This window comes from Alosa pseudoharengus, unplaced genomic scaffold (genome assembly GCF_046254945.1).
Source record: "Alosa pseudoharengus isolate Yale_2024_CS ecotype anadromous, Long Island Sound unplaced genomic scaffold, YU_APseudo_1.1 YU_APseudo_1.1_scf_15, whole genome shotgun sequence".
Taxonomy (NCBI): Eukaryota; Metazoa; Chordata; class Actinopteri; order Clupeiformes; family Clupeidae; genus Alosa; species Alosa pseudoharengus.
Window position 1 is genome coordinate 28434116 of NW_027468620.1, and position 13763 is coordinate 28447878.

Genomic DNA, 13763 nt, shown 5'->3' on the forward strand with positions numbered 1-13763 from the left:
GTGGTGTAACATAGAATCAAAGCCTTTACTCCTGTGTGGGTGAAGAAGGCCAAGGGGCATTGAGGGTAAGGGGTACCTAGACACAAGACAGAGTGAGAGAGAGAGGGGGGGGGTGAGAGGGAAGGAGAGACAGATAGAGGAGGTGGGGGAGAGAGAGGGGGGGGGGGGTGCGCCGTCCAGATGGCTGCTGTGCGATTGGGCGGAAGCGGGAAGCAGCTGGGGCCAGTGCTGAACCCCCTACGCTTCACTGGGACCTAACAGGGGAGGGAGGACATTTGCATGAGAGGGATAATCTGGCCAACACACTCTCCCCCAGTCTGAATCCCAGATCTCACTTCCCCTTTCCATTTGAACTGAAGCGCTCAAACCAGTCAACTAAAATACCCCCCACCACCGCAAAAAATCACTTGCACTTCAACTCAGTCAGGAATTCTGGGGTTTACCTCACATGCTAAAAAAAGTGTTTTTTGACAATGACATTTAATGACAAAGGGGAAAAAACGAGGGGAAAATCCCAAATTCCACTAAATGAGGACACGTGTTTATGTTAATGTAAATGACTGTAGTATTAGACATATCAAACTATGTATCTCTTAAGAAAACATTCTGCCCAACATTACAGCATAGCAGATCATGTGTGATGATACTGTGGAGTCCCCGTTTCATTTCTCCAGGCATCACCCACCCAACCTAAGATGGACTGGAGGAGAGAGATGAAAGCAGGCCAGGGTCTCAGAGGGACGGCCTCGCTGGCTCTGGTGGAATTCTGTGTGCCGGTGCCTCTGGTCCAGCTGTGGGGAGTCCTGCCGGAGTCGGAGCCCCAGCCTTCCATCGCCCCTATGGGATGGGCTCGCCACTTGCACTGCTGGCTAGTTTTACAAAGTTTCAACACTGCGGCCAACCACACACAACCCTGAAATATTCATTAGCGACTTGACAAAAAGATGAAAAATATATGAAACCCTTTTTTCATGGGCTTCCAGCTTCTCAAAGATTGTTTCATAAAAATTAAATGACTGTTTCATTTCATGTGAGCACAATCTATAATCGGTGCCTCCACTGCAGGAGACAGTGTACATGCCACAGCAATGGGGGATAGCGAGCGAGCTTGAAGGACACCAAGCTCGAAACTCTCTGTGGACACTTGATGCTTTAGACTGTCTCGACATTTCTTCCAGGAGTGCATCAAGGGGCAAAAAGTTTTGAAATATGAAGGGAAATGAGGCTTACATGTTTGAGTATACAAAAAGGCAAACATAGACTATTTTAAAATGAACAAATGTGCCATTTAAAAGATGATGAATTGAAATCAGTGAATACATAAGACAGAGCATTATTCATGCACACTTGCTCTTTGTCATGGGCAAAACCAACATTTTGTTCTGACTATAGATAAACAATACACCTATTTACATCACTTCCTAAAAATGTTAAGGCTAGTTTGGAAGAAGTGCACTCACTTATGATGTGACCTCATTGCGTATTGGTCACTTTAGAGAAATGTGTGCTGCTGACTGAGAGCATGGAAATTAAATGGATCTATTATGCCAAAGGTATGCAGGGCTGAAAGTTTGGAATACTCATGTCTGGGATCAGTGGCCCCTCCATCCAAAGGTTCTCCCACCAACTGCCAAATCCCATTTTTGTATACTATAGGCATAGAACCCTGTGCAGATTACCAACTGGCTGGCTTGGCATGTATCTTTTGTATATCTTCACAATGGAGAAAAAGATGGTACAAATCCATTTTGAACAATTGCTTCCTCAATACTTCTAGGAATGTTATAAAGATGAGAAATTAGTTCTGAAAAAAGTTAACTGCCAGGATTTGCCTTTGTAAATAAGTTGCAAGTGTACAATATCTTGGCACTTTCTGAAGCTTGTTGTTAGGAGTATTTTGCATGTTTTCCTGTAGATTCTAGCATCTGACAAAAAAATCCTACTGCATTTGAACATCACTTTACAAACAAAACAAAAAACTAAATCTGTTGCTGTTGAGTATAGTCACTTATCTTAAAAATGTTGTTTTTTGTACAATGTAGGATTTCAGTTAGTACTATTATTATGATTCATCAATGATGATAAAAACACATAAACATGTTTGAAGGGGGAAATTAATGGCTTGGGTACATGTTTTTAGGTTTCAGACCACAGTGAAATCATGCAGTGTTCCTGTAAAACTCTTTAATTTCCTAGTCACCACAAACTAGTGTCTTCCATTTTGCCATGACTAATCCCAAATCACATGCACAAGGAGGAAGAGGATTGCAAGAGCTGGCTTGTGGTCTAAGACTTATCATAACACCAGGATACCCTCAGGATTGCCCAACTTCCCTTGTCATGCCTGGTGAGTCCCTTTCTGTTATGTGTTCAATTATATGTGCCCTGCCTAGGGATTGCAGATGTAAATTAGCTAACTCTGGTACAATGCATCAAATGGCAAGATTTGTGTTAAAACTGAAGGACATGTGGCCAATCTTTGTTATACTCCATATAATTTCTTTTTGAGCCCGAGGAGGAACCAAAGTCTTATTTTAAGTAAATCCATTAGCTGCGTTTTGGAAGTGTGGAGATGGCAGATGTACAGACACACTGAACCCTACCTTCCCCAAAGATCAATCTTGGCACATTTCCGCTGTCACAAGGAAAACTTGCAACTCCATGCTGGGTGCAGATTAGGCAACCTATTTTGAGAACCTACTTTGCCAGTCTGTTGCAGTCGCTGGCCATGAGAAAACTCAAATGATTACAGCTTTATTGGAACTGATATTGATATAAAAGAGGAATGGTACTTTATTAACTTTTTTACAAAACCACATACTTGTCATAACTGATAAGTAACTTTTAGTGTATAGTTTAACTGATTTGTAGACACATTAAACTGCCATAATAATGAAAATGTTAAAAACAAATTGTTGTAATTCCACAGACACCAAAACAAAACAATTACATGTCACCCTTCATCGTCCACAGCCAAAAGTCTTGTTCCATTCCTCATACAGCTCTAAGTCCTTACTAGAGACGCTGGGTCGGACTGTTTTGAGGGCCTCCTGAAAATCTCGGTGGAAGATGGGTCGCACCTGCTCAGCCGTGATGGTGGCCATGTCGCTGAACTGGATGCTGCGGATGGGCCCGAGCGCCGCCTCCCGGCACAGCTGCGTCATGTCCGCCCCGGAGAAACCCTCGGTGCTCCGCACGACACCCTCCAGCTCGCCCGGCCCCAGCTGGCTCTTCTCCCGGCCCATGAGGTCGGATACGATCTTCCGGCGCGCCTCGGCCTCGGGCAGCGGGATGTAGAGGCGCTTGGCCAGCCGCCGGCGTGCCGCCTCGTCGATTTCCTGAGGCCGGTTGGTGGCGCCCACCACCAGGATGCGGTCGTCCGCCGAGGTGGCCGCCCCGTCCAGCTGCACCAGGAACTCGGTCTTGATGCGCCGGGACGAGTCGTGCTCGCCGTCCGTGCGCTGCGACAGCAGCGAGTCGATCTCGTCGATGAAGATGACGGCGGGCTGGTGGCAGCGGGCGATGGCGAAGAGCGCCCGCACCATCTTCTCGCCCTCGCCCACCCACTTGGACGTGAGCGAGGAGGCGCTGATGCTGAAGAAGGTGGCCCCCGACTGGCAGGCGATGCACTTCCCGATCAGCGTCTTGCCCGTGCCCGGGGGCCCGAACAGCAGGATGCCCTTGGGCGGCCCGCGGAGGCCAGTGAAGATGTCTGGCCGCAGCATAGGCCACACCACAATCTCCTTGATGGTGGTCTTGGCAAAGTCCAAGCCCGCAATGTCGTCCCAGGCCACCGGGGGGCCGTGGTCCATGATCTCGCTCATGATCAGCTCGACGATTTTGGGCTCAAAGTTCTTCAGACGCTCATCAATCAGCTGTGGCTCCTCAGGCGCCTCGCTGGCGCGCCCGCCCTCCTCCTCCTCCTCCTGCCGTGGCATGGGAGACACAAACTTAGAAAACGTCCCCCTCGGGCGGTTGGCACCCAGAGACTTCTTGGTTGTTGGGCCCCATGCAGAGGGCTGAGCTCGCTGTGGCTGGTGCGAGTTCTTCTTCTGCTGGTCAACGATAAGCTGCTCACGAGCTGTTTTGAAGCTCCGGCCCGAGGCCTCGTCCACTCTCCTCCCTGCAGCGCGTGGTTCCTGAGCCCCATGACCCGAGAAACCCGATCTGCTATTTTCACCTGCTGAGCTGTAGAAGTTCTTCCTCTTGGAGGGGTTTGAAGAGGAGGAGAAGAACACAGACTGGTGGTTCTGAGACCCAGTAGCGACAGAGCTGGCTGGCGGATGAGAGCCCAGGCTGTTACCAGCATTTGGTCCAAAGAGAGGAGACACTCCAGGCTGAGTCTTTGCTGGGAAAGAGAACTGCTGTGCAGTCTGTACAGAGGACGGGATGCCCTCCCAGACTTTGGGCCTCTCTAGGGCACTCACTGTGGGGTGAGAGGGGGCAGCTACGCCCTCACCTCTGGAGGACTGCAGCCCCACGCCACTGGGATGAGGGAGCTCTGCTCTGCCACCTGATGTGGAAGGATCCGCAGCACGGCCCCAGCTCCTGGTACTCCCACTGGCCTCACCGCCGACAACAACGTTGACATCTGCTGGCGCCACCAGGGACTTCCCTGCCACCCCTGACCAGGTCTGCATCATCCTCTGCACGCACGGCAGGCTCTGCACGCTCGCCCTGTCCAGGGACGACTCCCACTTGTCACTGTGGTTCCTCTGGTTACGTGCCACGTGGAGCGCGCTCTCCGCGTAGTTGTTGAGACCGGTGCGTGGGTCGTCCGAGTCCAGGACAGCAGCGTAGCGCTCCGAGTAGGTCCTGAGCAGGCTGGCGGCAGCGGCCGGAGAAAGCTCCCGGCTCGCCCATGCATACTGAATGGACCGGAGGTGTGCTCGATAGGCATCTGCCGTCTGTTCAGGTGTACATGTGCCAGACGAAATGTCAAAGGACCTCCTCTGCCACTCGTCCAGGTGTGCGCTGCTCATGCCTGGACTGTTCCAGCCTGTGCAGGGAGTAGGGACAGGAGCCATTAAAAATGCATGCCAAGGCCACAGAGCACCACCATACGTCCCCTAAATGTTCAAGGGGGCGAGACAAATGCATTTCAACTGAACACATATTGAAGCATACAAAAATGAAATTAATGTAATTAGTTTAGTGATAATGAGCTTCCAATAGAATGGGCATATATTACACGTTGCTGATGATAACACAGAAAGAGAAATATGTTTTAAATATGTTTTAAAGGGAGGGGTGGCATACGACTGTAAAGCTGGACATGAGCATATTGAAAGTAATGTGGCATGCTGCTATGTTAGGTTGCATGTGTTTATGGAAATCTTAACGTTATCTGACGTTAAGTATTTGGAATAACTTTTGGGCTTTGATGAGTCTAACTAACTTACCACAAACTTCCTAACCTTATCTTTGTTTAACGAGACCGATCTATTAAGTTTGGCATAGTGCTAGGTTGTTTATCGTGTCACGTATCGTGTTTACCTGCATCTGCAATACACAGGCTAAGACGGGTAAAGTTAACATCAGGTAACTGTTAAACTAACGTTAGCTAAGTTAGCTAAAAGTGGTTAGTATCATAAACTGCCTGGCAGCATTTCTAATAAATTGTAGAATCGGATGTTATTGCTTGAAGGTGCTAATTATTTCTTCTTCACAAAATTAACAACTTTTAAACTCTCAATGCCTTACCTTACAGCAAGACGTCTAGTTACAGGCTAGCGGTGACTGAAGTATTATGTGGCTCCAAACTTCCCGCCACATGTCAAAACATCCGGTGAAAAAATTCGTGTGGGTTGGACTTGTCCTCGGCCCCGCTCTGCTTTTCAAACACTTTAATCAGCTAATTAATATGATTTTACATTGTACCATTACCACTTTTCACGCATCCCATTGACGCCTAGAGTCTAGACTACTATTAGATGACAAATATTATCCACATGTTGAAAGCCAAAGTCTTGACTGAGAGACTCATGACTTGGTCAAAAGTCTTTTAAAATTGTGTAAGCGCGCCCTCCTGTGGTAGAAGGTAGATATGCAGATTTGTTCTCTGTCAAAGATATCTTATAAATGGATATGGAATGGAATGGATAGCCTGCAATATGTTTTCTTTTGAGACGTTTTTTCTGTTTCTTCTTTTTGTATTATTATGACTATATTTTGTGTGGCCCTAAAAGAGTGAATGCATATAAACATATAATATACTCATGTGCACAAAAATATAAAAACAACCACCCAAACAACAACCAAAACAAAATGTCTAGGTGCACAGTAAACACAATACTGAAAATTCGTGTTCATTATTGCTCTTTAATTATGAAATTAATTGTTTGTTGTTTTAAAACTACACTGACCATAGTTCCACGCGGCAAATACATGTTGGTGCCTCGTTCGTCTGGTGACGCCGTAGCCGTAGCCTGACAGCTCCATGGGAATAAAGGAAAAGAGGACTAATCTATGGGCTGTGTTACGGGGGAAGTGTTTCAATATCCTAGAATACGGTACTCTATCTGATAATAAGAAGAAAGGATAGACGAGGAACATGCATATGTTTTGCTGAGATAAGGAAATTAACAATTACACAAATAACTTTGAGCATCTATTTGCTTGCTAGGTAGCTAACGTGCGTGAAGCTTGTCAGACAGACAGCAAGCCAATTTGCACTATGAGCTCGCCAGTTCTTTAGCTCTGATAGCTAGCATGTTTGAGAGTCACACCCAGTATTGTGGGTCCCATTAATTGTTTTAGACTCCAAGGTAACATCACTGTTACCTAATGCGAAAGGACAGACACTGTTGTCTACCAGACGTGACTTATTTGTTCAGTTATATGTTGAAATTAGTGTGTAGCATTAGTGTGTAGCACTAGTAATTGTAAGTTACAGTACCGTTAGCCAGCTAGCGACATGCCACAGGCTATTTTGGTAGGAGGTAGATAACGTTAGCCAGCCAAGTTGCTAGCTGTCGAGAGCAAGCGGCTAGAGTTTTGGCTTTAATCAGTCACAGTTATCTGTACGCGTCTTGTGGGTTATTTTCCATTTGGATTGCTATCTAAGGTTTAACTAGTCACACAGTTTCTCTGTGATTGCGTTGTAATATGAGCGTCCCAATGTATACATTTGTTCTTCGCGATGATACCAGCAGCATCTATGCTGAAGTTTCTAAAATTCTCGTTGCCACTGGAAAATGGAAGAGACTGAAAAAGGATAATCCTCGATTCAATTTAATGCTGGGGGAACGAAACAGACTTCCATTCGGACGATTAGGTAAAGAGTCTTTTTTTTATATTGAAGGCTGTGTTATTGTATCTTATGAATAGGCTAGTAGTGCTCATCGTATGCAGTTGTGTTAAATACCCATCTATGATGACAAGCAATCAGTTGCAAACTACGTTAACTCTTGTATTGTATCTGTCTCTGATTCTATCAGGGAGTTTTTGAGTTACATGTTTCTGTGTGTAGTGATACACTGTATCTGCTAACATCGTGCATGGGACAATAAAAAAAACTTCGTTTACTTGCAGTTTTTACTTAGGCTAGTAAGTATCAGTGTGATGCAAAACATTTTTATCACTTAAGATTTATATTTTTGTAGGTTAGAACACATCACCTCTGCAGCCTACTCTCACATTAAAAGCACTACCCCACCCTGCCATCTCTCACGTGTCTTTGTGTATTACCCAGCAAGTGCTGAATTTATAATGACCGTATTTGACCAGTTATTTGGCTTTATGCCAGATGTATTTCCTCAGACACAGGCAGGGCTGTTTGTTTGACCAGACACAAGAGGCTACATCATTCCTCTTTGTTTTTGCATTCTCATTCAATTTGTGTGTTGTGCTCACCTGCTGCACATCTTTCTCATGAACCTCCCACAGGCCATGAACCGGGACTGACGCAGCTGGTGAATTATTACAGAGGAGCAGACAAGCTTTGTCGCAAAGCATCACTAGTTAAGTACGTATTGATAGCAAAGCCATATACATAATTGGAAAAAATCTATTTTAAATCAAAATTTTAAACTGCCATGTTTCTATTGGATACAACAATGATTCTAAATGAAAACCTACACTACTTGATAGTTTCCCCATTAATTTAGCTTCTATGGGTTGAGTAGTATGAATTATTATGTGTATTTTGGAGAATTTGATCAACTCATGTGTTACTTAAAATTGTCCTATATGCATGTTCATATTGATATGCAGGTGAGCATGTGCATAAGGCCCTTAGGAAATGTACCCTACGTGTCTGAATTTGAGTCTGTTAGTCATGAGTCATGCTTTGCTTCCATTCACTTGTTGTAGGTTAATTAAGACCAGTCCAGAGCTGTCTGATTCCTCTATTTGGTTCCCGGAATCTTACATTATTTACCCCACCAACCTCAACACCCCTGTGGCCCCAGCCAAGAATGGCATTAGTCACATGAAGAGCAATCCCAAGACAGATGAAAGAGAGGTGTTCTTAGCATCATACCACTGCAGAAAGGAAAGTGGAGAGGGAGCAGTTTGGATTGCCAAATCATCTGCTGGAGCCAAAGGTGAGAAAACATTACTATAGACCCTTTCGACAATAAAAACAAAAACAATGCTTGAACATTCTATTTGGGCCCCAATCTACTTCCTCTGCATTAAGATAACATATGGAATGTTAAAAAGGAAGCCTTGTGGGGCCAACTATGATGCTGATAATGGAACTCTCTTGAAAGGGTCTATATAAAGCTTGTAAACATGGCCTTACACGATGCACATTTCTATTCAAATAGCTTTGGTGGGAGTGCAATCAAAGGCAGTATTAACTTATTGATTTACATGCAGGGGCTGGAATTTTGATATCCCATGATGCAAACCAGCTGCTGGAGTACATTGATAATCAGGGACAAGTTCACATCATCCAGAAGTACCTAGAGAGACCTCTGCTACTGGAACCAGGGCATCGCAAATTTGACATCCGGTATGAAGGTCATCTGCAGTTTATGCAGCTTTTTTAAATGAATTCCCACAGATTTTCTTTTTAAAATCTTGGGTCATCATGAATTGCTGAAATATGACTTGCGCATGTAAACACTACATGAGTATTAAGGCTTAGGCTTGTGACTAATAGCGAATGTCATAATCCCATTGCGAAATCCATATTGGTATGTATGTGAAGGCAGCATGCCAAGTACCTCCTGACAGATTGTGTTGGCTATTCCCAGGAGCTGGGTGCTAGTGGACCACCAGTATAATATCTACCTGTATCGAGAAGGAGTGCTGAGGACGTCCTCTGAGCCTTACAAAAGTACAGACCTTGAGGACATGACCAGCCACCTCACCAACCACTGCATCCAGAAAGAGCATTCTCAGAACTATGGGCGCTATGAAGAGGGCAATGAGATGTTCTTTGACGAGTTTAGGCAGTACCTTCTCAACACTCACAATGTCACACTGGAAGCATCCATTTTACCTCAAATCAAACAGATCATCAGGTATCAATCATTTTCCCTGTGTGGTTGTTGGATATTTTTTAAAAAGATGATGATTGTGTTCTCTCATGTATTTTCATATTTCATGTATCTTACCACACAGGAGTTGTTTAACATGCATTGAGCCAGCCATCAGCACGAAGCACCTCTCCTACCAGAGCTTCCAGCTGTTTGGCTTTGACTTCATGGTGGACGAGGACTTCAAAGTTTGGCTCATCGAGATCAATGGCGCTCCAGCTTGCGCTCAGTGAGTGCCTCTGTCTCTCTTTGATTCTTATTAGTCGCATGAGGTCCAGAGTTATGTTCTAACCCGGTCCGTTTCAGCTAGCTCGTTTTACGTTTGCTTCAGAGATTCTCTGCTCGTTTAGTGTGGTGGATATTGTTGGAGTTGCTCCTAAGATCAGATCCAGCGGCCTTTTTCACATTACTCTCAAGTCTGAACATCATTCCTGTTATAATATCGGTGTATCAGTCCATCTAAACGCTGCATGCCTTTTTTATACATGGATTTAATTTATATTTGATTTGCCTAAATAATCCTCTGCAACTCTAGCTGGAACCGCTACCTCCTGCTGTGAAATCTCAACACAAGGCCCAAAATGCTTTGATTGAGTTCCGCCAGTTATCTAAAATGAGCTTTATGCCCAGCACACAGTGTGTGAAGGTCTCCATGGATACATTGTTTGTTCCACCCAATTATTTACTTCATGCTGAGTTTTTTTTTTTTATAGACTTCAGTCCTGCATAGGAAATGATCAGACACTGCTCCTATTTCAAAGCAGAGGATTTTGTAACCTCTTGAGCTAATTTAAATCTGCTATTTCTGGACCCATGACAGTTCCCAAACCCAAATGTATTGAAAATTGTATTGTGTGCTTTTGCCATGGATTAGGTTTCTCCCAGGCCATTGCATAATGCATGCATCTATTTTAAGCAACTCAAGGCCATTGCGATGTCCGAGCCTATTATCTCATAAAAGCACTGTCATCTCTGTCTGTGGCAGGAAATTGTACCCAGAGCTTTGCCAAGGAATCGTGGATGTGGCCGTCTCCACCGTCTTCTCCCTGACTGTTGACCCCCTCTCCACCTCGCCTCCGTTCTCCACGTCACCCTCCCTTACGTCAAACAACTGCTGCTCCTCTCCCAAACTACGAGCACCTCATCAAATCGGCCCTTTCATCAAGCTATAAGCACACACACAGCTTCCAGCCCTGCCCTTGGACAGTTCGCCTCCCCTGCGGTCCCACCCAATGCTACTTCCGATGTGGCCCCAAGTCGGCCTCTAGCTGGCTTCTGAGAGATGTACTCCCCCTGAAAAGGGTGCCCTCAGAGAGGAGTAGTGTGGGGTGGGTTACCCGCATCTGTAAAGAAGGGAAAAAAAGGCCACTGATGACGATTGGCCACTGATGAAGACGACATGAATGTGTGAAGAGTGGAATGGAAGGTGTGTGTCTTGAGATGGTGATAGGTGCATGTATGTCATTCAAAGAGGAGGATGATTGGTCTAGTGACCAGATAGTCCTGTCACACAGGGTTGTCTGGTCAGATCTTGCCGAGAGGAAGAGTATGATTGGATGAAAGGTAGCAAAGATAGAGGAAACTCTCGAGGATGTAGTGTTAATGAGGCAAAACGTAACGCATAGAGCCTTGTTGGAAGATAAGGGGAGAGGATCTCTTGAAGTTTCCAAGACTTCAGTGCCTTAAATGTTCATGGCCGTGTACCCTTAGCAAGTCTCTGTGACTAGAGTTTGTCTGGTGTTGCTTCTCTTATTGTTCCTATCATACATATCATGAAAGCTGAAAAAAATGCCTGTCTGTGCCTGTCACTTGGTGTACAGGCCTACTTCTTAACGGCATTACACTTCTGTATCTGTGTAATTACCAAAACGGAATTATGACCCACAGTGAGGCAAAAAAAGAAAGACCTTCCCGGAAAGGTTTTGGCTTTTGTCAGATGCTCTTAGTATTTTTCCTCGTCCTGTTGGTCAGTAGGATAGAACATTTGTCAGGCATTTCAGTTGCTCCCTCATTGGTACACATTTGCTTATATGATAAGGCTAACAGCAAAGCTTACAGTAGCTTATTAAAAAATCAAGTTAACGGTGAAATGAAATATAAGTCTGTGTGAAAATTGTTGTAATAGTTCTGGCAACTAGTTGTTCCCTGATAACTTGACCGATAGAAATACCCTACAGAATATCAGTCAGATGCTACCAGGTCACATGGTCACACATATCCCCTAGCTGGAGCTGTTCAAGGTGAAGCACAAACGATTTAGAATGTTTAGGAATTAATTAGATGAAGATGATTCAAATCCCCCAAATTCTGTTTTGTGCAGGTATAGATTGATAATTGCTGCCCTCCACCTGAAGAAATAATTTGTTAAGAAAATATCTTTCTATATTATTTTGTGTCTTACTGTAGTTGTTTGCAGTTAACATGTGTCCATTTTGTATGTACAAACTGCATGTTGAAGTGTGTCAAAAAGAAAGTTGTGCATAGCCCAATGACTCTTTGTAGACAGGTCAAAAGTACCCTACTTTAAGATTAAGATTTGTGTTTCCTAATATACATATTTCTCTACAATAATCCCTCCCTTAGAAATACTGAGCAGATGTTTTTATTGTGTTTTAACAATATGTTAATCTTCATCCAGTCCTTGGCTCCATTTATCCGTTTGTCACTAGGCAAACAGGAGAGACATAGAATTTAATGGTGCAAACATTTTGGACTGTCACTATTCAAGGTGCATAGCAAAAATGGCCAGATTAAATTCTTGTCTCATATATAGCTGATATTTTGCACTGTTTGTGTAACTTTTTAACATTATCAAGTCATTAAGGAATGCTTGATTTTTACAGTTGACCCTATATTTACTGCTCATTAAAAGCTAGGCTTTTGCATGCTTAAATATAGTTAAGCTGTATGGATTTTGCACGGAAACTGTAAAGGGTAGCTCCATCTGCCCTATTCAAATGTGTTTCTTGCGTGTTTTAAAATAGTTTTTGTTTTGTTTGTATTACCCAAGTATTTGTTGCTAATTTTAAAATAGTATTACATGTTTTTGTTACATCAGCTTTTCACCATTTGCCTGCAGAATTTATGAAGGGATTTGTAATGTGTAAATTAGTCCTATAAAGGGGAACTTTAATTTATAAAGAAGACAGATGCACAATTTGGCAATATGCTGGAGGAAAAAAGGAAATTTTACTGTTTAAGCTTAAGTTGGATCTCAGATCTGTGTGTCATAAAGGGAGGTACGCTCAGACAATTCATGGCTTCCATAGTTCTGTTTCATATGCCATTCGGGATTTTATCCTAATGTCATCAAAGTAGTGTTATCACAGTGTTACATAGGGGAAAAACCTTCCATCGAGGGAAAAGGGTGCCTTACTGAAAATAACTTCGTAGAAGTTCCACTGTTTAATTTATTAATCCTTTGCATTAACATGATGTTTCAACACTATTTCAGTATGGTTATAGAATCCTTAAAATAAAAAGTGAACAGCTGTACAATCTTATGTAACACAAATTCTAACCCTCTGTTTGTCAACGACCCTCCAAGGCATTCCCTATTCCAAACCAAAGAGAAATACTGCTTGTATTTTGTAATACAGAACAAGTGTATTGTGTTTTGAAATGTTTCTGTGGTTTGTGGGAATGCATGTATCTGCTGTCTTAAAGCTTGTGTAGCAGGTGGACATGGGAGTCCAACGTCAACATCTGACAGTGGTCCCAGGGTGCTTTCTCCTGTGACATCATCAAATCAGATCTTATCATGAAGTCTTGCTCTTACTGCTTTTCTAAATGAAATTCCACTGTTTAAATAAGACATCTACCAGCCACCCTGTGCTTGTGTGTTCAGTTCAATCCTTTGGTTGGTATATTTTTTGTTACCTATTTGTGCATGGAAACAGCATCTGTACTGGTAGTACAAATAAATACTATAGTAGTGGTTTTAGTGTCTTGTTTCATGGTGAGATGGATAACCATCAGTATTTTGTGTAATACAAACTTGAAAAGATAAAACCATATAATGGTGTGTTATGTGGTTACTGTTTTTATCTACAGATCCCCTACCCAACATCTCAACAAGTATGCAAATAAAATAAACAAAAAGAGAAAAATTGCGGCAGAATTCATAGAAAAAGTGAAGAATTAAGAATATTATTTACATTTATTCATTTGGCAGACACGTTTATCCAAAGTGACAGCGATAGAGTAGAATTTAAGCTATTACCATTTTTAGCATTTTAACAATATTATACTGCAGGAAATGTGAAAGTGACAGCA

The 13763-nt window shown here is 43.5% G+C and overlaps 2 protein-coding genes across 3 annotated transcripts; one reads left to right on the forward strand and one right to left on the reverse strand.

The window, feature by feature from the left end:
* Positions 1 to 2764: 2764 nt before the first annotated feature.
* fignl1 (fidgetin-like 1) lies at positions 2765 to 5929 on the reverse strand. Of its 2 annotated transcripts, none has more exons than XM_076285123.1 (2): positions 5704 to 5929; positions 2765 to 4999 (listed from the first exon to the last, which is right to left on the reverse strand). In XM_076285123.1, exon 2 carries the CDS (start codon positions 4980 to 4982, stop codon positions 2961 to 2963), a length of 2022 nt encoding a protein of 673 aa, XP_076141238.1. In that variant the 5' UTR covers positions 4983 to 4999; positions 5704 to 5929; the 3' UTR covers positions 2765 to 2960. The 2 variants fall into 2 exon arrangements, with proteins under 2 accessions (XP_076141238.1, XP_076141237.1); XM_076285122.1 differs by having other exon boundaries at positions 2765 to 5069; positions 5704 to 5740.
* A 506-nt stretch (positions 5930 to 6435) lies between these two features.
* On the forward strand, positions 6436 to 13110 carry ttl (tubulin tyrosine ligase). Its single transcript, XM_076286168.1, has 7 exons — positions 6436 to 7276; positions 7888 to 7966; positions 8314 to 8546; positions 8824 to 8959; positions 9204 to 9473; positions 9574 to 9717; positions 10474 to 13110. The coding sequence occupies exons 1-7, from the start codon at positions 7108 to 7110 to the stop codon at positions 10658 to 10660; spliced, it is 1218 nt and encodes a 405-aa protein (XP_076142283.1). The 5' UTR covers positions 6436 to 7107; the 3' UTR covers positions 10661 to 13110.
* Positions 13111 to 13763: the final 653 nt, after the last annotated feature.

Bases quoted from the DNA above. Each gene is read 5' to 3' on its own strand.
- fignl1 (XM_076285122.1), bottom strand. From the start codon at position 5,027: ATGGCTCCTGTCCCTACTCCCTGCACAGGCTGGAACAGTCCAGGCATG.
- ttl (XM_076286168.1), top strand. From the start codon at position 7,108: ATGAGCGTCCCAATGTATACATTTGTTCTTCGCGATGATACCAGCAGC. The intron at 8,960-9,203 runs GTATGAAGGTCA...GGCTATTCCCAG, and splicing joins CATCGCAAATTTGACATCCG to GAGCTGGGTGCTAGTGGACC. The intron at 9,718-10,473 runs GTGAGTGCCTCT...TGTCTGTGGCAG, and splicing joins GGCGCTCCAGCTTGCGCTCA to GAAATTGTACCCAGAGCTTT.